This window comes from Gorilla gorilla, chromosome 14 (genome assembly GCF_029281585.2).
Source record: "Gorilla gorilla gorilla isolate KB3781 chromosome 14, NHGRI_mGorGor1-v2.1_pri, whole genome shotgun sequence".
Lineage (NCBI taxonomy): Eukaryota > Metazoa > Chordata > Mammalia > Primates > Hominidae > Gorilla > Gorilla gorilla.
Window position 1 is genome coordinate 128,948,819 of NC_073238.2, and position 23,985 is coordinate 128,972,803.

At 57.2% G+C, this 23,985-nt stretch overlaps 1 protein-coding gene across 3 annotated transcripts in view; it reads right to left on the minus strand.

The window, feature by feature from the left end:
- Positions 1–21,251, minus strand: part of RASA3 (RAS p21 protein activator 3) — a 155,063-nt gene extending 133,812 nt beyond the window's left edge. The window contains exon 1 of one of the 3 annotated variants that reach the window (XM_055360280.2): positions 21,032–21,251. In XM_055360280.2, the coding sequence (XP_055216255.1) occupies positions 21,032–21,086 (55 nt within the window). In that variant the 5' untranslated portion in view covers positions 21,087–21,251. The remainder of the gene's footprint in view (positions 1–21,031) is intronic. The other 2 variants (XM_055360282.2, XM_063697607.1) reach the window with 2 other exon arrangements.
- Positions 21,252–23,985: the final 2,734 nt, after the last annotated feature.

Sequence of the window (23,985 nt, forward strand, 5' to 3'; positions counted from 1 at the left end):
GGGGAGTAAGAATCCTCCTGAGAGAGCCACGGTGTCCCAGGTGGGGGGCAGCAGAGTGAGGGTCTGGCCGTGGGCCCCGGTCGGGGGCTGAGCCACGCTCTGGTCAGGAAAGACATCACCAGACACCTGTCATAATCCAGGGCTGCTCAAAGTAAAAAAAAAAAAAAAACCTAAAACTGCAACATGGAACGGCACAAACGAGCTGCAGGCGGAGTTCCAACGGGCTGAACCTCTAAAGAGGGAAACGTCACTTCCTGCATCACACAGAGCCCAGCCTCTCCACGTCCACTGACAGCCTTGGTATTTGCAACTATGTCCATGACCATCTCTGTTTCTCCAAAACAGCCTCTAGCTACATAAGCTGTTCAGAAAACCTCACGCATAAAGCAGAGTATGTCAAACCTCCATCTGTGGTCAGGAGTTAGGACATCCCCAGCTGCACTTTGAGCAAAAACGGCGCTTCCAGGGGATCATCGGATCCTGTGTCTTGGTTGGGGTTGGGGCCCATCAACTTAAAATAGCTTCTGTTTATGCTGGTGAAGGAGGCACAGACTTCACCCTAATTCCAAGGAACAGGCGAGGGTGGGAGCTGTAGCGGAAGAGACAAAAGCAAAAGGCAGATTCGCCCCTTTGTGTGGTCCTGTAAGTGACACTGTCCCTCCCTCTCCCTGGAAACAGCAGCCCCCAGGCACCCCCCACCCCCAGCACCTGGGACAAGGGCACACCAGACTAATTTTTAATCAGATGGATTTAGTGACAGCAAATAAAGAGAAGGAGAACAAAAACCCTCAGCCAGGCTATTGTGAATGGGTGTTACCAAAAAATGGCATTAGCAGGGCACCAGGGGCCAGGCCAGCTCCAGGCAGCCCCGCAACTGCTCATCAATCCCCAGAGTCTTCTAGGGGGCCTGGGGCAGCCAGAACCTGGCCGGGTGGAGGATTTCTACCACGAGAAAGTCAGGGCCCTCCCCGAAGGAGCAGAAGCTCTGCGGGTGACTGTTTGGGAAGCTGGTCTGCTCCTGATACTCCGCAGGAAGAGAATCACACTCTTTAGACCGGGGTCTCAGATTTCAGCCGGACGGGAACTCTCTGCAGGGCCTGTGGAAAGAGATCGCCAGCCCCAGCTCTGTAGGGGTGCGGCCTGCCTCGAGCACTTCACACACGTGCCCGGGGATGCTGGTGCTGCAGGTATGGGGACCCCGCTAGGAGAGCCCCGGATTAAGGGTTGGTAACTGGAGAATGGGGTGGGGTATGCCAGCTCTCCCTGCTTGCCCTGGTCCCACACACTCAGGCCTCTGTGGCCAGCGTGGTCCTCCTTTCCCACAGCCAAGGTGCCCCGACTGCCAGCGTCCACTCCCCATGGGGCCGCAGGGTACACCAACATCCGAGGCAGAGGCACCGCTGTGGGCTCATCTCTCAGCTCAAAGGGTTTCCAAGAGAATCCTCAGCAAAAAAGCAACACTCCCCATTCAGAGAGTGAATTAGAGGCCAGCAGAGGGCTGGGAAGGTGCTTAGCTCAGGGAGGGCTGGAGGGTGGGGCTGGGAGGCACTAAAGCCCTTGGGGCTCAGAGAAAGGCCCAGCCCATCCCAGCAGAGGCCGACCAGGACTCCAGAGCGCGTGGAGGCCCTGCCATGCACGGGAAGCCTTTCCCGACTTGGTGGCAGGAGCTGGAGGGCTGGGATGATCCTAAGGGGATGCTCGGCCATAAGCCACATGCCAAGTCCAGAGCCCAACAGCTGCCGTACCTCCTGGGCTGTTTCCACGGATGAGGCTTCTCTGAATGTAAGTTTGTCTGCTCAGCCACACCGGCCTCCTCCTGGCACGTCATCTCTCACAGGCACCTCCTTCCATGGAGACTGGGGGCCTCAGACGGCTCTTCCCGACAGGGCCCTGCACTTGGGCAGACGCACCTGTGGCTTGAGCTCAGCACAGCACATACTGGCTGGCAAGGAACGGAAGGAGAACTGGAGAAATGTATCTAAAATGTCAAGCAGACCTCTGCTACACTCACTGGGAAGAACCATGTTGCTTCTGACGGATTTCTTAAAAAGAGAGAAAGATACCAATGAGAAAACCAGAGGGGACAAATGCTACCCAGGAATGTAAAACAGTTGCCATCAGAGACTGGCTGGCTCACATCGTGTCCACCATGGCGAGTGATGTCCGTACAGCTCACACCGCATCCATCAGTCCACCCACCATGGCGAGTGATGTCCGTACAGCTCACACCGCGTCCATCAGTCCACCCACCATGGCAAGTGTCTGCGATGTCTGTAGTGTCTGCAATGTCTGTAGTGTCTGCAATGTCTGTAGTATCTGCGATGTCCGTACAGCTCACACCGCGTCCATCAGTCCACCCACCATGGCGAGTGATGGCCGTACAGCTCACACCGCGTCCATCAGTCCACCCACCATGGCAAGTGTCTGCGATGTCTGTAGTGTCTGCAATGTCTGTAGTGTCTGCAATGTCTGTAGTATCTGCGATGTCCGTACAGCTCACACCGCGTCCATCAGTCCACCCACCATGGCGAGTGATGGCCGTACAGCTCACACCACATCCATCAATCCACCCACCACAGCAAGTGTCTGCGATGTCTGTAGTGTCTGCGATGTCTGTAGTATCTGCAATGTCCATGCAGCTCTCACCATGTCCATCAATCCACCCCATCACGGTGAGCGTCTGCGATGTCCGTGCAGGGGAGAGAGACCTGCCCTATCCTCAGCACGGCCCATGTGACGTTAGAAAGGCAACCGCAAATTCAGCTGTGGAGTGCAAAACGAATTTCCTCCTGTCACACGCTAACTTTCTGTTCTGGATTTCCTGGGGTTTCCTTTATTAGACTTGAGTCCAGAACTCCTCTGGAAACATTCTCTGGGATATCTTGACCTGGCACGCAGAGGGGTGAAGGAATGGGGACATGGACAGATGGAGGGAGATGAATTAATCAGCAAATGCTCCTTGCACATTTCCTAGCTCTGTCAGCCAAAGTGAGGGCTGACCACAAAAGCTACCCATTCACTTGCTAAATGGTGCAAAATGGGCCCAGACCCTCATTTTACCTTTACTTAAATAACAGCATATTCTCATCTGGTCTTTAAATCACACAGGCCAAAATGAGTTGAGCACTATTACATATTTAATTGACTCGTAAAAGCAACTTGTTTTTCTTCATCCTTCGCCGACCTTTGTTTATGGGCATCCCTTGATAAAACGTGGGCAGGGTTTCAGTGTAAACCCGAGGGCAGGTTAAACACGCTCCCTCCAAAGCTTACTTGGCTTTGATTTTTCAGCCACCCGCCCTCATGTGCAGGGACAGGGCAGAGTCGTGACCAACAGTGCAAAGACCCATAGCTCCCAGCTCTGGGGATGACGCGGGGGTGCTAAGCTGGTAAGCTGGGAAATTCCCGGGCACGACCCCTGGCCGTGGGTGAAAGCACCCCCAGCCCCACCACCAGTTGTGGGCTGCTGCAGGTTCCCCCAGCCCCACCACCAGTTGTGGGCTGCTGCAGGTCCCGGCAGGAGAAGGCTTCTCCACAGAGAGGCCGCTGAACAAGGCACAGGGCCAGGTCTGGCCGTGTAAAAATACTTGGAACCCGTGGGAGGCTTTGTGTGTGGTGTCATCGGCAGCTTCCATTATGTCCAGCAGCAACATGTTTACGGTCCCTGTGCCGCCGTGCGGTAGCAGTTTTCCCGAGTGTCTCCTGGCTGGGACGGCTGGTGAGGAAGTGAGTTCAATAGATGAACACGCCACCTTGGTGACACAAAGGCCGGACAGTCACACCGACCCTCGGCCCGGGCGAGGCCACGTGTCCCACAAAACATAAGGCTTGGGTTAGTGTCGGGCACGCGGAGGAGGTGCCTGCCTGCATGAAGACTGGTCACAAGACAACTTCCCAGTTTAGAAAATGGTTAACTGATTCATTAATACTCACTTCCTGTCACAAGAGACTCACGCCCTAGAGATAAAGCCGTCGGAGGCAGAGTGCAGGCCTCGAAGCAGCTGCTCATGTCCACGCCCTCTGCAGGCCGCGTGTCCCCCTCGCTGTCGCCTGCCGATTTGGTGGCTCCTCCCATAACACACAGCCTCCTATGTATGTTTTTACCCTACAAACGCTCTCTAACCGGTCTGGAGGTCAGAAACAGCCGCAGTCTCCTACCTCTATTGCTTCTCAAGGGAAAAGCACAGCCTGGAATGATGAGGAGCCCCCACGCCTTCTCAGTCTCCTGTAACTACGTTGCTGCAGATGTATGTGTTTGTGTGAAGCTATATTTAAATGTGAGATTATTCTTCTTGGTTAATATTTTACTTTCTGTCATAACCAGCATGCTTAAAGAAGAAACCCAAACGCTCTGTGAATAGGACACGTGCTCAGAGGCCGCCTGCGGTTGAGGCGGGTGACGTTCTGGGGTCCCTGGGAAGTTGTCATCACCCTGCTGACATGCGTGTGGATGTTGAGGCCTGGAGGGTGACGGGTCACAGAGCCAGAGCCTGGCAGCAGCGCAGGGGCGGAACCCCGGGTCCCCTGTGGGCCTGTGCCCTCTTGGCCGGCCTTGCAACGCGCAGCTAACGCTGTTCAAGAAAACATTCTCTGGAGGAATCCTGCTGGTCCTGAAGTTTTGGCCTTGAGAAGGTCATCACAGACACCCCTCCCCTCGGGCCAGGCCTGCTCTCTTGTCTAAGGGGCCCTATTTTATCTGAGGTGATTTGCAACTCTGAAACACACATACATAAAATAGAAATACCGTCCTCGCTATTAACCTAGAGACCCCCATCCCTACCCCTCCCTATGAATGCTTTTTCATAAACATGCCGCATTCTGAGTAATCCAAAAGACTCCAGCGTAGGACAGACCGCTGTTCCAAGCCACTGGGAAAGGGGAAACTGGTGACTGAGCGGCGCCCGTCAGAGCCGTTAAAACGTGAGGGAAAACTGCGCCTTACGGCATACGAACCGTTAGAAGAGGCAAAACACTACTGAGTTAATGCTTAATTTATTTGTAATGATAAAAGTTTTTATCACTTTAAATAAAGTTATTTGAAAAAAGTTATTCAATGGCAGCCTAATAATTTTGCTTAATGAAAAATTAACTCTGCAAATACAGTTTCCACTATTCACGTGGAGCCTGCAGGTTTGGAGAATCCTCTGCATCAGTGTGGGTGAGCACGTGTGTGAGGGATGCACGTGTGTGGGTGACCACGTGTGTGTGGGGTGCACGTGTGTGAGGGGTGCACGTGTGTGAGGGGTGCACGGTGTGAGGGGTGCACGTGTGTGAGGGGTGCATGCAATGCTCCTGTATGCACATCTGTGGGTGCGCACATGTGTGAGGGGTGCATGTGTGTGAGGGGTGCACGTGTGTGGGTGTGCACGTGTGTGAGGGGTGCACGTGTGTGAGGGGTGCACGTGTGTGAGGGGTGCATGCAATGCTCCTGTATGCACATCTGTGGGTGTGCACGTGTGTGAGGGGTGCACGTGTGTGGGTGAGCACATGTGGGGGGTGCACGTGTGTGAGGGGAGCACGTGTGTGAGGGGTGCACGTGTGTGAGGGGAGCACGTGTGTGAGGGGTGCACGTGTGTGAGGGGTGCACGTGTGTGAGGGGTGCATGCAATGCTCCTGTATGCACATCTGTGGGTGTGCACGTGTGTGAGGGGTGCATGTGTGTGGGTGAGCACGTGTGGGGGTGCACGTGTGTGAGGGGAGCACGTGAGGGGTGCATGTGTGTGAGGGGTGCACGTGTGTGAGGGGTGCACGTGTGTGAGGGGTGCACGTGTGTGAGGGATGCACGTCTGTGGGTGAGCACGTGTGTGGGGGTGCACGTGTTTGAGGGGAGCACGTGTGTGAGGGGTGCACGTGTGTGAGGGGTGCATGCAATGCTCCTGTATGCACATCTGTGGGTGTGCACGTGTGTGAGGGGTGCACGTGTGTGGGTGTGCACGTGAGGGGTGCACGTGTGTGGGTGAGCACATGTGTGGGGGGTGCACGTGAGGGGAGCACGTGTGTGAGGGGAGCACGTGTGTGAGGGGAGCACGTGTGTGAGGGGTGCACGTGTGTGGGTGAGCACATGTGTGGGGGGTGCACGTGTGTGAGGGGTGCACGTGTGTGGGTGTGCACGTGTGTGAGGGGTGCACGTGTGTGAGGGGTGCACGTGTGTGAGGGGTGCACGTGTGTGAGGGGTGCATGCAATGCTCCTGTATGCACATCTGTGGGTGTGCACGTGTGTGAGGGGTGCACATGTGTGAGGGGTGCGTGTGTGAGGGGAGCACGTGTGTGAGGGGTGCATGCAATGCTCCTGTATGCACATCTGTGGGTGTGCACGTGTGTGAGGGGAGCACGTGTGTGAGGGGTGCATGTGTGTGAGGGGTGCACGTGTGTGAGGCATGCATGTGTGTGAGGGGTGCATGTGTGTGAGGGGTGCATGCAATGCTTCTGTATGCACATCTGTGGGTGAGCACGTGTGTGAGGGGTGCACGCAATGCTCCTGTATGCACATCTGTGGGTGAGCACGTGTGTGAGGGGTGCACGTGTGTGAGGGTGCACGTGTGTGAGGAGAGCACGTGTGTGAGGGATGCACGTGTGTGAGGGGAGCACATGTGTGAGGGGTGCACGTGTGTGAGGAGAGCACGTGTGTGAGGGTTGCACGTGTGTGAGGGGAGCACGTCTGTGAGGGGTGCATGTGTGTGAGGGATGAATGTGTGTGAGAGGAGCACGTCTGTGAGGGGTGCATGCAATGCTCCTGTATGCACATCTGTGGGTGAGCACGTGTGTGAGGGGTGCACGTGTCTAAGGGGTGCATGCACACACACCTGTATGCATGTGTGTGAGTGGTGCACGTGTGTGAGGGGTGCATGCACACGCACCTGTGTGTGCATGTGGATGTTGCCGTGTGCACGTGTGCACACCAAGTGTCCGTGAGTGCACGGGAACAGCCGTTTAGAAGTGCCTTAATCTTCCTGAGCACAATAGTAGCTCACCTCTGCAAGGAGGCTGAAAATTCTCATTATGAGTCTCATAAATACGTGGCCACGTTGATGGGTTTGTCTTATTTATCCCTTACCCTATAATAACTTGGAAGGCACAGCCAATATTTCCCTTATATCCTGGGACAGCCCCAGTTCATGGCTCCCGACTACTGCAGCTGCCTCCTGGGAACCCCAGGGGGGCCAACTCAGGCCCACCCCCGCCTGTGTGACTCAAACCCCCCAGCCAAGTGCCTGTGGGAGGACATTTTAGTGGGTGGGGAAGCTTCTGAAAAATCACTTTACTCTAACTAATATTTGTAATTAACACATCAAGTAAAACTAAAAGCTTTTGCCTTGCCGTTGTTGCCTTTTGGTGGGTGACCTCAAAAAGTCATCCATCTCACACTGACTCTATCACATCCCAACTCTAGCCCCAAATCCTAATAAACACACCAGTTAAGAATGCACGGCACATTTTTACAAGCCTCACAATTTTCTGATTAGATGCACAGAAATGTCCCAAATATTTCTGAAATATTTTATTTGAAAACCAATGTCACCACCACTTTTAAGCCATAGGCATACTAAAATCTGGACTAGCGTCTAAGCAAGTGGCAGCTTTTGAGCTCCGCACACTCAACGTGACCATCCACAAATCTATGATGAATTATTAACCACACCAGGCTAGCCCACTGCCTGGCCTTCTCTGCTGAAAGTCAGCAGCTGTATCCTGCCTGAAAAACACCAGCATTCTTGTGTTCATAAAACCCGCTGGTTCCAGTGCAGCTACCCAGAGGGAAGCCTTGGGTGTGGGCAGCGACAGGGGTGTGGGTGCCACCGTGGGGTCCCCCAGAAGGAAACCAGGGGAGCACAGAACTAAATGGTCACCCATGACAATGAATCATGATCTGGTGGAAAGAAATCAAAGCGCTTTTATTTGGAGATGACATTGGCTGCCTGCCCCTCCCTCTCCACCCCCCGCTTTCCTCCTGACCCACCCACCCCAGCTCTTTTCCCGGGCCTGGGAAGGGCACATGGAGGGCAGAAAGGGCTTCCCTAAAGAAAACACAGAAATACACTTTATGAAACAAAATAAACTTTAAAAAAAGGCGCTTAGCAAAAATGTAGTGAGAAGTGTTTTTTCCTTTCCAGTCTTTCATTTTCACTCAGCATTTCCATAAACACATTCTTGGGTCCAAATGCTGAGAAACTGTTTCTCTAAATACTCGAGGAGCGCTGAATGGAGCAGGAAATGATGGAGAGAGAAAGGAATGCCACTGATTCCAGACGGATGGGACCAGCTGGGGAATTCAGGAAGCCGTACGGAGGTCCCGGAGACAACTGCTCACGCCTCTGAGGGGCCGATCGCTCAGGATCCCCCAGCAGCAGCGAGAGAACCAGCAGGGCCCCCCTCCTCTCTCCAGCCAGGCGTCGATCAGGGCCCCTCCCTCCCCTCTCCAGCCAGGCGTCGATCAGGACCCCCCCTTCTCTCCAGCCAGGCGTCGATCAGGGCCCCTCCCTCTCTCCAGCCAGGCGTCGATCAGGACCCCCCCTCCCCTCTCCAGCCTGGCGTCGATCAGGGCCCTCCCTCCCCTCTCCAGCCTGGCGTCGATCAGGGCCCCTCCCTCTCTCCAGCCAGATGTCGATCAGGGCCCCTCCCTCTCTCCAGCCAGATGTCGATCAGGACCCCCCCTTCTCTCCAGCCAGATGTCGATCAGGGCCCCCCCTCCCCTCTCCAGCCTGGCGTCGATCAGGGCCCCCCCTCCCCTCTCCAGCCAGATGTCGATCAGGGCCCCCCCTCCCCTCTCCAGCCAGGCGTCGATCAGGGCCCTCCCTCCCCTCTCCAGCCTGGCGTCGATCAGGACCCCCCCTTCTCTCCAGCCAGGCGTCGATCAGGACCCCCCCTTCTCTCCAGCCAGATGTCGATCAGGGCCCCCCCTCCCCTCTCCAGCCAGGCGTCGATCAGGGCCCCCCCTCCCCTCTCCAGCCTGGCGTCGATCAGGGCCCCTGCTCCCCTCTCCAGCCAGGTGTTGATCAGGACCCCCCCTTCTCTCCAGCCAGATGTCGATCAGGGCCCTCCCTCCCCTCTCCAGCCAGGCGTCGATCAGGGCCCCCCCTCCCCTCTCCAGCCTGGCGTCGATCAGGGCCCCTCCCTCTCTCCAGCCAGGCGTCCATCAGGGCCCCCCCTCCTCTCTCCAGCCAGATGTCGGTCAGGGCCCCACCTCCTCTCTCCAGCCAGGCGTCGATGCCGTTCGAGGGGTCTGGACCAACGAGCCCTGGTGGAGAACAATCCCCACAGAGAAACTCCGTGTGACCCTGCCCCACAGATAACACGGAAAGGGACTTTTCATGGTCAGAACCTACTGATCTAGAAGTGATCAAACACTCTCCTCTCCTGACTTCCTGTCACCAGGCACGGGTGAGGAGGAACACCAGCAATTTCTTACTAATTACGGCTCAGGCACCAATGTTTGTCCACTGTTTTCTTCTCACACAGATCTAAGAGGATCAAGTTGATTCCCAGAGTAACATCTGTCTCATTTGAATTCCAGTGTGCTTCCCCGAGTGGCACAGCCGAGCTAGTCTTGGGCTCTGGAACAGTCCAAAGACTGGGGACTCCCCTGTAACACGCAGCCACCTAAGAGAACAGGTCAGCGACAAGCAGGGGGAAAGCTATTAGGAAAAAGAACAAGTTGTGGGCCTAAAAACAAGACGTTTCTTATACAAATACAAAATACTAGAAAATTGCACAGCAGTTGCCAAAAAAGATCCCAAGTTGTGGAAAGTAGAAAGGCAGGTGCATCCCAGCACTGCGGCCGGGGGCAGGAGGCCACCCGCGGGGCATCCGGACCCTGGTGCCCCAAACACATCCCGCTGAGCCTCCTGGGACCAGGCCCCTGAGAGCCACGGGGCTGTCTGGAGAGTGTCCCCAGCCTCAGCCATGTGGGGTAGAATAAAAATGATTAAGAACTGCTTGAGAAGTTTTAAACTGCATGCACCCTACTCAGCACAGATTGGCCCGTTTCTTCTGCCACGGATCTCGGCTAAAGGAAAAGCCAACAGTAGCCCACCGGAGCCTCCCTTACCTCCACCCAACACTGCACATCAAGCCGTGCAACCCTGCCCCATACGGTCCCAGGGTCATGGGTGTGCATACGTGTGCATGTGCGCAAGCATGTCACAAGAGGAGACCTCCGAGGAACATAAGGATGCGGACTCCTCCCTCAGCCTGAACCTCTGCCTCTCGGGCACAGCTCGACCTTCGACCTTCGGCTTCCCCCGGGAAAGACTTTGAACGCTTCACTCCTCTGTAGCCCTGAGGACGCGGGCGGCCAGACCAGTCCCTGAGTGCAGCACCATGGCCGTGTGAGTTTATGGCCCATCGCGCTAGCCCTGTACAGTGAATGAGATACTAGTTGTTTACAGCTGTGAGCATGCACAGCCCCCCACACGCTCAGGAAGGAGCTTCTCGGAATCTCTCTCCTGCTTCGCACCATGCAGCCGGGCTAGCAGGTTTGTGGGCCGAGTGCAGGAGCCTGCTCCCACTGTCACTGCAGGTGACTGGCTGAGGGGCACACAGGGCCCAGAGGCTCCTACCTCTAGCCACCGCCCTTAACTAATGAAGATTCCAGTCCATGGGGCCCACCGCAAATCCCAGAATCTCAGCAGTCAGTCTTGGACATTAGTTGTTGGGGAGGGAGAGGATCTGGGAGGCCAGGCGTCCCTTCCAGGCTGCGCAGCCGGCCACAGCGGCAGAGCTTCCCCAAGCTGCTCCAGCCTCCAGGGCCCCTTGGCGGTCAGCCCCACCCTCGGCCAGCAAGGCTTCCTGAGAAGGCTGAGCTTGGCACCTACAGACTGGGGGGGATCTGGAATTCCCCAGAAAAGCCCTCATCCCAAAGGCCATGGGAAAACCAGCCCTGTTGGAGCATCCCACCCTGACCTCGGAGGAGAGTCCGGCATGGCCAGTCCCCTGGGCTCTGCATGCAGATGGTTTTCCCAGAACCGGTTCCTCTTCCTGAATCTCTGCTAATGGCCCTGTCCACCAGTCTGACCCCAGCCTTGGAAACCCCCATGCAGCCTGGGCCAGAATGAAGTAGGCAACCAGAGGCTCAGGGCGCTTGGGGCCGAACCACCCCCAGCTCCACCACCTCCTTCCTGCCCCCGAGCCGTGCCTTCCCCCGCTGGGTGGGCTTGCTCTGCATCTGGGAGCACCTGGGCCCGGGGGTGCAGGCGGGTTCGCCCCTGCCCATTGGAGAGAAATGTTCTGACATGGAAGCAGAGGGCACAGCATTCAGGAGAACCAGTGGGGCCTCCACACAGGGGGACGCAGCTAGGAAGGGGGTCTCCGGCCGGTCGGCCCCGAGTGAGGGACGCAGCTAGGAAGGGGTCTCCGGCAGGTCGGCCCCGAGTGAGGGACGCAGCTAGGAAGGGGGTCTCCGGCAGGTCGGCCCCGAGTGAGGGACGCAGCTAGGAAGGGGGTCTCCGGCCGGTCGGCCCCGAGTGAGGGACGCAGCTAGGACGGGGGTCTCCGGCAGGTCGGCCCCAGCCCTGACTCCAGGCCTGTGCATCTCACTGCTGCCCAAAGCAAGGACCACTGGCTGCCATGACAGCTACCACAGTGCTGAGCAGGCCCAGCCAACACTGCATGAGAAAGGGCTCTAGGAAGGAAAAGGCCGCGGCAGCACCCAGCCTCCTTTCTGAGGAAGCAATTCCACAAGCCACAAAAGCGCCTGGGCTGTGGTCATCAGAGTCCACCACAAGACAACCTTCCTGGGTCCCTACACCCTGGACACACCTTCGGTGCGCACCCGGCATGGAGACGCTCCTGCTGCCGGCGTGGCTTTGGGGACAGCACTTTGCTCCTGGAGCCTCAGAGGAGGGGGGCAGGAAACATGTGTCCTGCACAGTCACCACCGGACGCCGAGGTGGCCGCCCCAGCAGGGGCCATGGGCTGAGGCTGGTCCTCAGGCTCCCAGAGCAATGGCTGCTCTGGGGAAGAGAAAACACAGAAGTAACAAGATCAAGGCAAACTAGCTGCTCCAGCACCTCGAGGGTTTGGAACCAAAACAAGAAATCTCCAGAGCTGAAAAGAAGAGTGAAACCTTTTCCTTCAGAAGGAACACAGCTAAAGAGAAGATTTAGGGGTGCACGCGAGGGCCCTCAGGTACTCTGTGCAGCCCCTCAAAGCAGGGAAAAGGCCAGGAATGAAACCTAACGCAGAAATGGGAACTGGCTCCAACGCCACACGAACAGCCGGCCTGGGTCTATCGCGCCCAATTCAGACCCGGGCTGCAGCTTGGAGATGATGAAGTCCAAAAACCAAGCTCCAGGAAGACACAACAACAATCACCCCTAAGCTTTGTCAGGCATCCCAGAGAATCCTCCGTCCTACCCTGGGCACGCCATGAGCACCAGGCAGGGAGGGTGGCTCTCAGCAAGGGACTGAGGACTCTGGCCCATCCTGGGGCAAGGGAGGCACCCACGGGGTGGGCCATGCAGGGCTGGGAGCCACGACCCCCATGCAGGTCCTAAGTGGACATCTGTCTGGTCGGTGGTCAGAAAAAGGATCCCCACGGTGTCTAGGAAAGACTCAGACCTCTTACCAACCTCTGGAATTTTATCCTATGGGCAGTCAGGGCCAAGACAGATGATTCTTTACAGGTTGGAAATTATTCGGATAACATAAAAGAAACAATGTAAAGAGGAAAGAACAGGTGCAGGAGTCGTTCCTCGATCAATTCCAGGTCAAGGCACCGGTTTCGGTCCCCAGTGCGGCTCCTGTCTCCTGACCCAGCCCCCCAGAAGCCCGGCACGGTGTCTCTCAGGACCCAGGACACGCAGGTCAGCGCTGCAGCCGTTACTGGCTGTGTTGTGATACCAGCAGGGCACTGACTATCCCCAGAAGGAACAAAACTGAGCCTTAAATTTGGGTGATTGTTCCAAATGTGGGATTCAAGCTTATTTGAAAACGAAAACTAAGAATGCCAAATTTCAGGGTGGCTAGAGCTACAGCCCCAGGAATCCAGCCCTGTCTGCAGAAACACACCTAATATTTTCAGACACTCATAGAACAAGGAACTACTATTTTTGAGAAAATACTCACAGAAAAACAAAATCTCCCAGACACTCTGATGCCGTTTGACCAATAACCCATGGGGAAATTCACTTCCGGGGATCCAGGCCCGACGAGGGGGTTCCCGGGCACCTCGGTGACTCTGAAACTCGTATCTACAGCAAAGCTTGAACGTTTGTAACTGTTCACTTTGGACTCTGCGTCACACCCAGAGAGACCCTGAGCCATCTGTCGCAGGTGACGTAACCCTCAGTTCCCCTTCACCTGTGCCAGAGCCTCCCAGACACAAAGGCTGGAGCCCCAAAACCTGTCAGGGGCCTGTCAGGGGCTGGGGCCTCTCAGGGGCCGGCCACAACTCACTCCGCCTGTCACTGCTGGACGCCCGCTGCGGCCTGACGGAGCCACTCCTTCACCTGTCCACACGCATTTCCCACACAGCACATTGTCTTGAATGAAGGCAAGTTATTTTCTTTCTCGGCCTTGGTGTCCTCCACAGCCGACACTGTTCTTGCAATCTGTGAAGGGATGATTTCTAAGCTCCGCCTTTGTTCTTCACTCACTCACCCACCGTGTACATAGTTGCACATTGATGCATAATAGACATATACTTGCTGCTACGGAAGGCCTTGTATTCCTGTCTCTCTTCCTACCACAGCACTCCTGCCATCCCACAGGTAATCCAATTAGCAGGCTGTGTGGGTCTTATCCCTGATCTGCGCACACTCATCTGATCTGTGTTTATCATTCTTCTAGGGGGTGGTGTTGGGTGCTCTCATTTTGCTTCTTTTGAATCTTATGCCGTGGAACTTCCTGCGAGTCATGTGGTTTGGCCTGGGCTTAATATGTTCCTTGAAAGCCACAGAGCAGCCCACGTGTGGATGCACATGACATAATCACCGTTTCAGTTGGCGATTACTCATTGGGCTGTTCTTGCATTGCTATAAAGAAACACCTGAGACTGGGTAATTCAAAATAAACGAGGTTTATTGGTCACGGTGCTGCAAGCCGTACAGGAAGTATGGAGGCATCTGCTTCTGGGGAGGCCTCGGGAAGCTTCCAGTCATGGCAGAAGGTGAAGGGGGAGCAGGCGTCTCACACAGCGAGAGCGGGGGCAAGAGCGCGAGGTGGGAGGTGTGCCACCGGATCTCACGAGAACTCACTCACTATTGTGAGAACAGCACCAAGGGGATGGCGCTGAGCTGTTCATATAAATCCACCCCCAAGATCCAGTCGCTTCCCACCAGGCCCCACTTCCAACGACGGGGTGACAGTTCGACAGGAGATTGGTGGGGAGACCCCAACTCCTCAACATTGCTTCTACTGTTTGCTATTTGCTCACTCAGCCACTGGCCACAGGTGCTGCTGCAGTAGACACGTCTGTTCATTGCCTTCACCTACGGTTCAAAGCTAGAAGCTCTGGTTGCACGGCAAGCCCCTCCTTTCCTGCGTGAACACAGACCCCTGCTCTGACCCACGGCTGCGTAAGACGAGATGTGCTCAGTGAGCTGCCTCCCCGACCCCCACCACAGTTCCACAACAGCTGTCCAACCTCGCACCCTCCAGAGGTACCGGCACCTGCTGTCCAACCTCGCACCCTCCAGAGGTACCGGCACCTGCTGTCCAACCTCGCACCCTCCAGAGGTACCGGCACCTGCTGTCCAACCTCGCACCCTCCAGAGGTACCGGCACCTGCTGTCCAACCTCACACCCTCCAGAGGTTCCGGCACCTGCTGTCCAACCTCACACCCTCCAGAGGTACTGGCACCTGCGGGGCGTGACACCACATCCCCACGGGACCCCGTGCGGCCCCTTCTGTCAACCCATCGGCCAGAGGCCCATCCGCACGTCCCACTGGCCCCTCCAGCTAACTTATCTGGGCCCCTCAAAGGCCAGGCTGTGCATCTCATAACACCAGCCCAACCCAAATGATTTCTTCCCTTCCTGAGACCTCACTCTCTCTTCAGGGGCAAGTTCAAAGCTACCCCTCCCAGACCCCCTCCAAGATGACAGCCAAAACCAAAGCCACCTCTCTCTTCAGGAGCAAGTTCAAAGGCATCCCTCCCAGACACCCAGATGACAGCCAAAACCAAAAACAAAAGCCACCTCTCCAGAGTGTGAGCTCTCCCAGATCTCAACACCCTCCTACTTATTAAAGTGTAGCTCTTTTTCAATTTATATATTTGCTTACATAGAAGTCCAGTTCATTACAGATGAACAGATAGCTTCAAATTCTGCTAGAATAATACCTCCCATCTATGAAGATCTGAGCAGGGGAAGTGCCTGGTACATCTAAGTCCCATTAATCTCTGCAAAAGAAGGCCTTGGCCTCCACTTTCACAAACCAAGAAACCAAGGCAGAGAGAGGTTAGGGGTCATCTAAAATCAAAGAATTGTCAAGAAACGTGGCCAGCACGCAGTCTCGGGTGTCTGATTCCAAGTGGGTTCGCTACGTCCACCTCTCCTCCGAGGGCCCCCAGGAGCTCTCCTCCTCACCAAGCCCCTCCCACCATCACTCAGCAGCCTTCACTTTCAAAACCTTAGCAGCCATCACTTTGCTTGTGGCTGTTTCCAGCCAATACGTCCATCTCCTTTCTAAACACATACACGTCTATGTTTAAAACATGACACACCACCTGCAAACACGGTGCCACAGCCTCAGGGAGACACTGTTCATCCACTCTGTGCCTGCGAGGTTCACACGCTCATTAGCTCCAAATGCCTCATTTGCTTCCATTAGCTCCAAAGAAGCAAGTCAAAGTGTTTTCCACCAATGCCAGATTCCCTTCCAGGAATGACGCCCCCAGGGCTGCCTCCGGGGTCCACACTCTGCCCACCAGTCTGGCACCCTGGCTGAGTCCACCTGCCAGGCACCATTTGCTCACATGCCTGAAGGCTGGATGGGTGGCTGTGGCCCTGCTTAAAGGATCACCTCTGCATCTCCAAACTGTCTTCCCAGCACACCCTGTGTCTTGGGCCTCCCAGGCCACTGTCCACCCACACAGACCAGCAGCCCCTTCCTTCCTTCCCTGCCTGAACACTGCCTGCCTTGTGTCCCTAAGGTCACCAACAAGTCTCTGTTCTCCAGCCCTCCATGATTCCCCCCATTCCAATCCAAGATCACAGAGAAGAAACAGCTCTCTAAACTGACAGGCAGGCTGCAGTGGTGAGCACCTGTGTCCCAGCTACTCAGGAAGTTGAAGCAGGAAGATCCCTTGAGTCCTGGAGTTGGAGAGTTGGAGACCAGCCTGGGCAACATAGTGAGGCCCAGTCTCAAAGAAAAAAAAATTAATGGACAATACTAAGTGGTGAGGAGAAGAACTCGGATCCCAGGAGCCCGTGGAGCTGGGGTGCTTGGGCCCAGATAAGTCCGTGTGTCTCCCTTTCTCCACCTCAGTGCCGTGGAGTTTCGAGAATTTAGATAAAATGAGATAATACATGGAAACGACGCCCTTGGCATCTGCATCCCGCCTCCACACCCACACACGCACAGGAAACCCACTCCCCTTCCCAGGCAAGGCCCGGGCCCCAGGCTGAACCTGCCCCTGCCGGAGCCCCTGCTGTTTCCCAGGTGCAGCCAAGCCCTGCACCTTCGTCCTCAGGGGTTAAAAATAGCACAGGCAGCTTAGCTGAGCTCGGTTAATAAAATATCCAAGTTAATTTTAGCATTAGGGGAATCTAGGATCTCTGATGCCAAGGCCCATGTGTGGCCACACAGCCCCTCCTTACACTGTCAGACAGACACGGGGAAAGCCACGGCGTGGCCAGTATCCCTCCCTCACATTCACAAAACACTTCTCTTACCTGAGTGAGCCCTAGCCCTGTGAAGACACTGTTGCTACTTTCTCTTATTAAACAGACCATCACCTAATTTGATGCCTGTAACAGCCCTGTGACCAGCGGCCTCCACCTCCCGTGAGGGAGTCCATCAGGCTGAGAGTGTCAGCTGCCACTTCTAGCAGAGCTGGGCCCGGAGCCCTGACCTTCTAGCCCAGGAGCTGGGGCCAGGGAGGCACAGTCCAGGGGACCCTCCAGGCACCCCACGTGTCATTCTCCCTATTCTCACCCGGTGCCACCTCCTCCTGCTTCAGGTGGGATTCTGTTTGTGATCAGGAGAGGGATAGCTGGGGCTGGAGGCCGGCAGCCCCTGGCTCTCACTGCCCCACAGGCCTGCAGGCACCAGCGGTTCAATGTTGGGCCAGACCGGCCGTGGGTCTTCTTCATGGACAAGCTCCAGCCTCACAGGAAGGGAGCAAGAGCCCAGCGGAGCCACAGGCACTGAGCCCAGAGGAGGAAGAAGGGAGCGACCAGAGAGCCACAGGAAGCCCCAGCGGGGAGCCCACGGCAGGCCCGGCCTCCCACGGACGGCATTCCCGGACGCTGACTGCCTCCAGCTCGACGGCAGGGTCACCGCGGTGCAAGAGCCTTTCCCACCCTGGACCGCGGGGCTGGCTTTTTCTTTTCTTTAACAGATTGAGAGAAACACCTTGTGTACTGCTCTTTATTGAACACATGTATCAAGATAAGGTGCGGCATTTAAAAACAAGCAGTAAGTATTGTGGAAACGGAAGACATCACCGCGAGGGGAGGAGGCACCGCACGCCTTGGGGGCGGGGGCCCCAAAACAACACCGTGGCCGTGGCGGAAGTGCCCTCCCTCTGGGTCCCTGACTCATGGAAAGTCAGAAGCACCGGCTTCCTCAAAGCAGCTATCACATAGGAAGTGTGGCTCAGTCATGCATGATACACAGACTCTACTGTGAAAGGTTAATGACTGTTTCCAAAGACACAGTGTTTAAGATGTTTAAGTGCACAGAAGGACATATCCAAAATGATTCCACAAAACTGAAATGCAGAAAGCCAGATTCTTCAAGACAAAGACTCCAAATTGTTACCATCAAAGCACCTCACTTCTACGTGGCGCTCTCCTCTTATTACCTCACCTGCAAGAGCTGGAAGGACAAAGGAAGAGGAAGGGGGAAAGGAGGAAGAGATTCTTTCCATTTTTCCCAATGTCAGCGTCTGAATGAGGCCACACACCACCACACACTTCAAAGCTATTTAAGAATTTAAATGGCCAATGCCCCTATACCTTAAAAAAAGCTCCCTATCCCCCCAAAAATGTGCTGGCTTTTTTTCTTAGTAAGAGTAGTAGCAGAATTGCTTATGGTATAACTTTAGGGACAACGCTTGTTCTGGGAGTGAGGAGGCAGGGTGTTAACTTAACCCTGAACAACACTGCCTTGTACGTTCCCACCGGATACAGTAGACAATAATTGCCTGCCTTTTGCAAACGGAAAAATGAGGTTATGAAGGGGAAGACACGGGCCCTGGGTCATGCAGCAAGTCACTGGCAGACTCATGGGCAAATCCGGCGCTCCTGGAGACAAGGCTCCGAGGTGAATGACAGCGAGGGGCCCTCAAATCAACCACAGGGGCACCATCTTGTCTGAGCCTTCAAGACCAGGGACTCAGGCAGGGCAAGTCAGAGCCAAGGTTGGCCAGGAATGTGGATTAAAGAAAGAGCCTGAGGGGCTCAGTGGCCCCCTGGCACCAGCGCCGCTCAGGGTCATCCTCCACTTCGCTTCTACAGATGGGCTTTCTGCTGGAGCCCCGGGGTATCAGGCCAGCAGCACAGTTACATGAGACTAACCCCAAACCAGCGCACCCACAGGTCACCCTCAGGGTCTCCAGCCCAGACTGCATCTCTGCTCAAATGCAGGAGGTGCCCTGTCTCCCCAGCTACTTGGGGCACAGATACCCCTCAGGCAGCCAGCCCTGCAGGTGACCTCTGGAGGGGAGAGGAAACGGGGACTTCTTGCTGGAGCCACATCCAGAGAGTCGGGCAGCTGGCATTTGGGCCTCTCTACCCGTCCTCACCGCTGCTGCCCCTGGGAGGGTCAAAGGTTCAGATGATATCCAGGCCCCACGTGGGATTAGCAGCCTAAGCCTCAGCTGAGCCAGGGTTTCACTGGCTTGTTTAAAGTGGAGCACAGAGCCTGACCAAGTGGTGGCATCTCCAAACCTCCTTCTCTCCGAGGGATCCTCCAGGGGTGCCTGACCCCCACGCCTGTCGGAAGTGGGGCCGAGTGCCCGCAGGCCGGTGAAGCTGCCTTCTGGGAGACTCAGGGTCTGAGTATCTGGTCTGAGACTCTGGTCTTCCCTCGCCCTCCTGTTCTACTTCTCATGCCTTCTGTAAAGTCCTGCCGTGGACTGAAGTGTAGCCCTTCCTGGAGTACACAGCGAGCATGCTGTGCCGGCTGTGGGCCCCCCACCCGCGAGCTGCAAAGCCCCAGGCTGCCTCTGCCTGTTGCCTGGAGACCTGGCACTGCCCCACAGGGGCACCCACCTCCAGCCCTCCTGCCCCCGTGACTGAGGAAGCCCAGTGCTTCTCACACTCCTCAGACTCACTGGCTGAGCCAAGCAGCCTTGGCTGAAGGAAAGAGCAGCAAACTGACCCCCACGGGCGGCGACCTTTCCCCACCCAGGCAAGGCGACCTCAGACACTTCAGGGAGCGCCAACTCTGGGCTTTCTTGTATGAAAGTGACAGCGGATTTAAACCACATTAACAAAAGAAATCCCTCCTCTCTGGACTACTCAAAGCGGAAGTGCTGCCACATCCTAGCTGCAGCGCTTCTGGGCCAAATATCAAGACAGTGTCTCAGCGATGATCCGCAAACCAAAATAAAGCCGACAGGAAACAGCCCGCTGGTTTAGGGGAGCTGGAATGCCTCCGGCAGCATCAAATGTCATCAACAACTGACACTCAGCCCGTTCCCGGAGGCCTCTTCACACGGGAAGAGGCCGGCTGCGAAGTGCGGCTCAGCGGGGGAGAAGGACCGTGGGGACCGCGACACTGCAGGCCCTGGAAGCCTCTCCAGCCTGAACCGCGCTGTGGTCCAGCACACTCATGGCATGAATATGGAACAGTCACTCCAGGAAACGGTCTTGCTCTGGGGGAGGGGGAGGACTTCCACATCACTCTCCCAGGATAAAACAACCAGGGAAAAGCAGATCCCTCCAGATAAACCAGAAGTCCAGACACAGCCTCCTCTCCGGAAACGCCTCCCGGAGCCCACTTCAGAAGCTGCTGAAGCCCAGAGAAAAACCGCAGCCTCGCAGGCCCTGGCCGCCACCAGCTCGCCCGCCACTTCTCAGTGGAAGGGGACTTGGTGCCGATGGGTCCGGGGTCTCCCCGCCCCGCGGGAGCCCTCAGCCAGAACGCCCCACCAGCACACACGCACACATGCACACACACAAACGTGTGCACACATGCACACACACAAACGCGCGCACACACACGCACCCACACACAAATACACACGCGCGCACACATGCATCCACACACAAATACGCACCCACACATGCACCCACAAACGCACGCGCACACACACCCACCCACACATGGACACACAAACACAAGCACACACAAACACGCGCGCACACAGGCACAGACGCGCGCGCACAGCAGCAGCAGCGCGCCCGGGCCTCACGCCCCTGGGGAGAGGCGTGAAGGAGCCTCCACATTCCCCGGAAAGGAAGTTTCTGGGCGCAGCGGAGAAAGGGAGATGCCGAGACCCCGACGTCAGTGGATTTGACACCTGAAGTGCAGGCGCCCAGACAGCCTCAGGCGCGCGCACTCCTGCAAACACGCGGGGCACACGCTCGGGCGCACACGCGGGGGCGCACACGCGGACAGACGTCCCTCGGCGCAGGGACCCCACCTCCTCCGCCGCTACCAGGGACCGGGGCCGCTCCGGGCGCAGAGGAGGCGCAGGGAGCCGCGTTCCCCCGGAGCCGACTCGACCCAGCCCGAGCCCCGGGGAGGCGGGGAGGTGGGGAGGGGCCGCGGAGCCGGACCAGCCGTTCTCCGGGGAGCGCGCCGCGCCTGGAGGGCGTCTCCGCCGGGGTCCCCAGCAAGGATCTGGGGAGGGGAGGCGGGCGCGGGAGAGGACAGGGTCGGGCCGGGGGGTCGGACGCGTCGCTGCCGGCGGACACTCACCGATCTTGATCTTCACGCTCTGGAAGACCCGGAGCCCCTCGTCCTCCACCGCCATGCTGCGCGTCCGCGCCCGCCGAGCCTCGCCCCAAGCGCGCGCCGAGCCCGGGCAGCTCAGGCCGAGCAGGAGGAGCGGCGGCGCCGGAGCCACGAGCGCGGCCGAGGGTCCGCCCGCCTGCAGGACCGCCAGTTGGCCGAGGGCGAGGGCGGGGACCGGGAGGCTCCGCCCGCGGCCCGGCCCCTGCTCCCAACTGGCCCGGGCCCTGCAGGGGCGGGGTTGGCAGGGACGGCGCTGGCGGGTGGCGGAGACCCGGGGGGCGCAGGGATCGGCTTCCCCCGAGGCCTCGGCCCCCGGTCCCGCCCCGCGGATTGGCCGCTGAGCGGAAGGGACCCCCGCGGGCTGCCTGGCGGAAGAGACGAAGGGAGGTCGCCGGCGCGGCCCGGGCCCGCTGAGCGAGGCTGAGCGATTCACTCGCGGACGAACTTTGCAAAGAGAAGTTCACGTACAACGATCTGGCAGGGGAGGAATCCCGCGCCCAGCCCCAGCTCCTGAGATGCGATCCGAAGGCACCTGCTGCAGACGCACGAGGGAGGCGGGGACACATACACGCACACACAGCCCCCCACCCCAGACCTCCGGCATGGGCAGGCCCCCTCCTCCCCCTGCAGACCCCGACATGGGCAGGTCCCCACCCTAGTCCCCCTGCAGACCCGGGCATGAGCAGGTCCCCCCCCCAGTCCCCCTGCAGACCCCGGCATGGGCAGGTCCCCCCAGTCCCCCTGCAGACCCCGGCATGGGCAGGTCTCCCCCATAGTTCCCCTGCAGACCCCGGCATGGGCAGGTCTCCCCACCCCAGTACCCCTGCACACCCCGGCATGGGCAGTCTCCCCACCCCAGTACCCCTGCACACCCCAGCATGGGCAGGTCTCCCCCATAGTTCCCCTGCACACCCCGGCATGGGCAGGTCTCCCCACCCCAGTCCCCCTGCACACCCCAGCATGGGCAGGTCTCCCCCATAGTTCCCCTGCAGACCCCGGCATGGGCAGGTCTCCCCACCCCAGTACCCCTGCACACCCCAGCATGGGCAGGTCTCCCCCATAGTTCCCCTGCACACCCCGGCATGGGCAGGTCTCCCCACCCCAGTCCCCCTGCACACCCCAGCATGGGCAGGTCTCCCCCATAGTTCCCCTGCAGACCCCGGCATGGGCAGGTCTCCCCACCCCAGTACCCCTGCACACCCCAGCATGGGCAGGTCTCCCCCATAGTTCCCCTGCACACCCCGGCATGGGCAGGTCTCCCCACCCCAGTCCCCCTGCACACCCCAGCATGGGCAGGTCTCCCCCATAGTTCCCCTGCACACCCCGGCATGGGCAGGTCTCCCCCATAGTTCCCCTGCACACCCCGGCATGGGCAGGTCTCCCCACCCCAGTACCCCTGCACACCCCAGCATGGGCAGGTCTCCCCCATAGTTCCCCTGCACACCCCGGCATGGGCAGGTCTCCCCACCCCAGTCCCCCTGCACACCCCAGCATGGGCAGGTCTCCCCCATAGTTCCCCTGCACACCCCGGCATGGGCAGGTCCCACCCTTACCTCCCTTTCTTCTGTCTCAAGGTCTCCTCCTCCCTGACCTCCTCTCTGAGGAGTATGTTTGTGTGTGTTCATGTAGGTGTGTGTATGAACTGAGACTCTACACTCCCTCCTCTATGTTGCAAAACTTCATTGCACCCAGCACCACACACACACCCTACACATATATACACATATACATGTACCACACATACACTACATATACATATACATACACATAGACACCACACACAGACACACCACACACATACTACACACATGTGTACACACATACATATACACATACATATACACACACCCTACATACATACACCACACATACACACACCACATATACACATATACACATGAACACATATGTTCATATACACACAGACAGCACACACATATACTACCCATACACATGCACAGACATACACACACACTAAACATACATACACACACCTACGTGAACATACACAAACACACACACTGCATAGAGAGGAACAGGAGCTTCATGAAGATAGAGGCCTGTTTTTTTCCACTGCTTACCTTCACTTCCTAAAAAGCAGTTCCACGCGTTGAAAGAATGAATGGCCTTTCTTCCCCTGACTGCTGGGAGCCTGCAGCCACAGGGGCCTCTCTCGTCCTCAGCCATTGCAAGCCTGGTGCTCACCGGGGCAGAACAGGAGGTTAAGGCGGCACCCCTGGTTCCAACCCAGAGCCTCTGCGTCTAGCGCTGGCCCTGGGTGGCGTCTGCAGTGGGTGCTGTGGACGCCATCCACACCCCTGCTTTACGACGGAGACTATGCTTCCGTTTGGGGCCACTGGAAGCAAGCCGGCTCCTGTGTTTCTCCCAGGACCAGTGGAGTCCTCTGTGGCAGCCCAGCCACAAAGCTGCTTCTCTGCCATCCCTCCACCCTCACAGGCCTGCTGATAAACTCAACGCAGATCTCGCTTTGGTGTTTGTTTCCAGGCGACAGCTGGGGTCAGGAGTGAATCTCCAGACTGCAGCAGTGGCAGCCGGGTCGGGAGCCCCTTGGAAGGAAATGCACTGGCAGCAGCAGGATCTCGGGTGCTGGAGAGTTTGGGAAAGTCACAGATACATGGACTATGGAATCAGGTGGCTCGTGTTGAGGGCAAGATAATGAAAAGATCACCACCTGAAACAAAAGGGTGGCACATTAACGGGCCTCCTCAGTGCCACGTAAGACACTCATCTCCTGTGACCAGAGGAAAACCAAAAAACTGGATCAGGGCCAGGACTTAACCGTGTAGAAGGCAGAGCTCCAGAGAAGGCCAGGTGCTCGGCCTCAGAAGGTGTTGTTCCAGGGCTGGGTGCTCGGCCATGGAAGGTGCTGTTCCAGGGCAGGTGCTCAGCCACGGAAG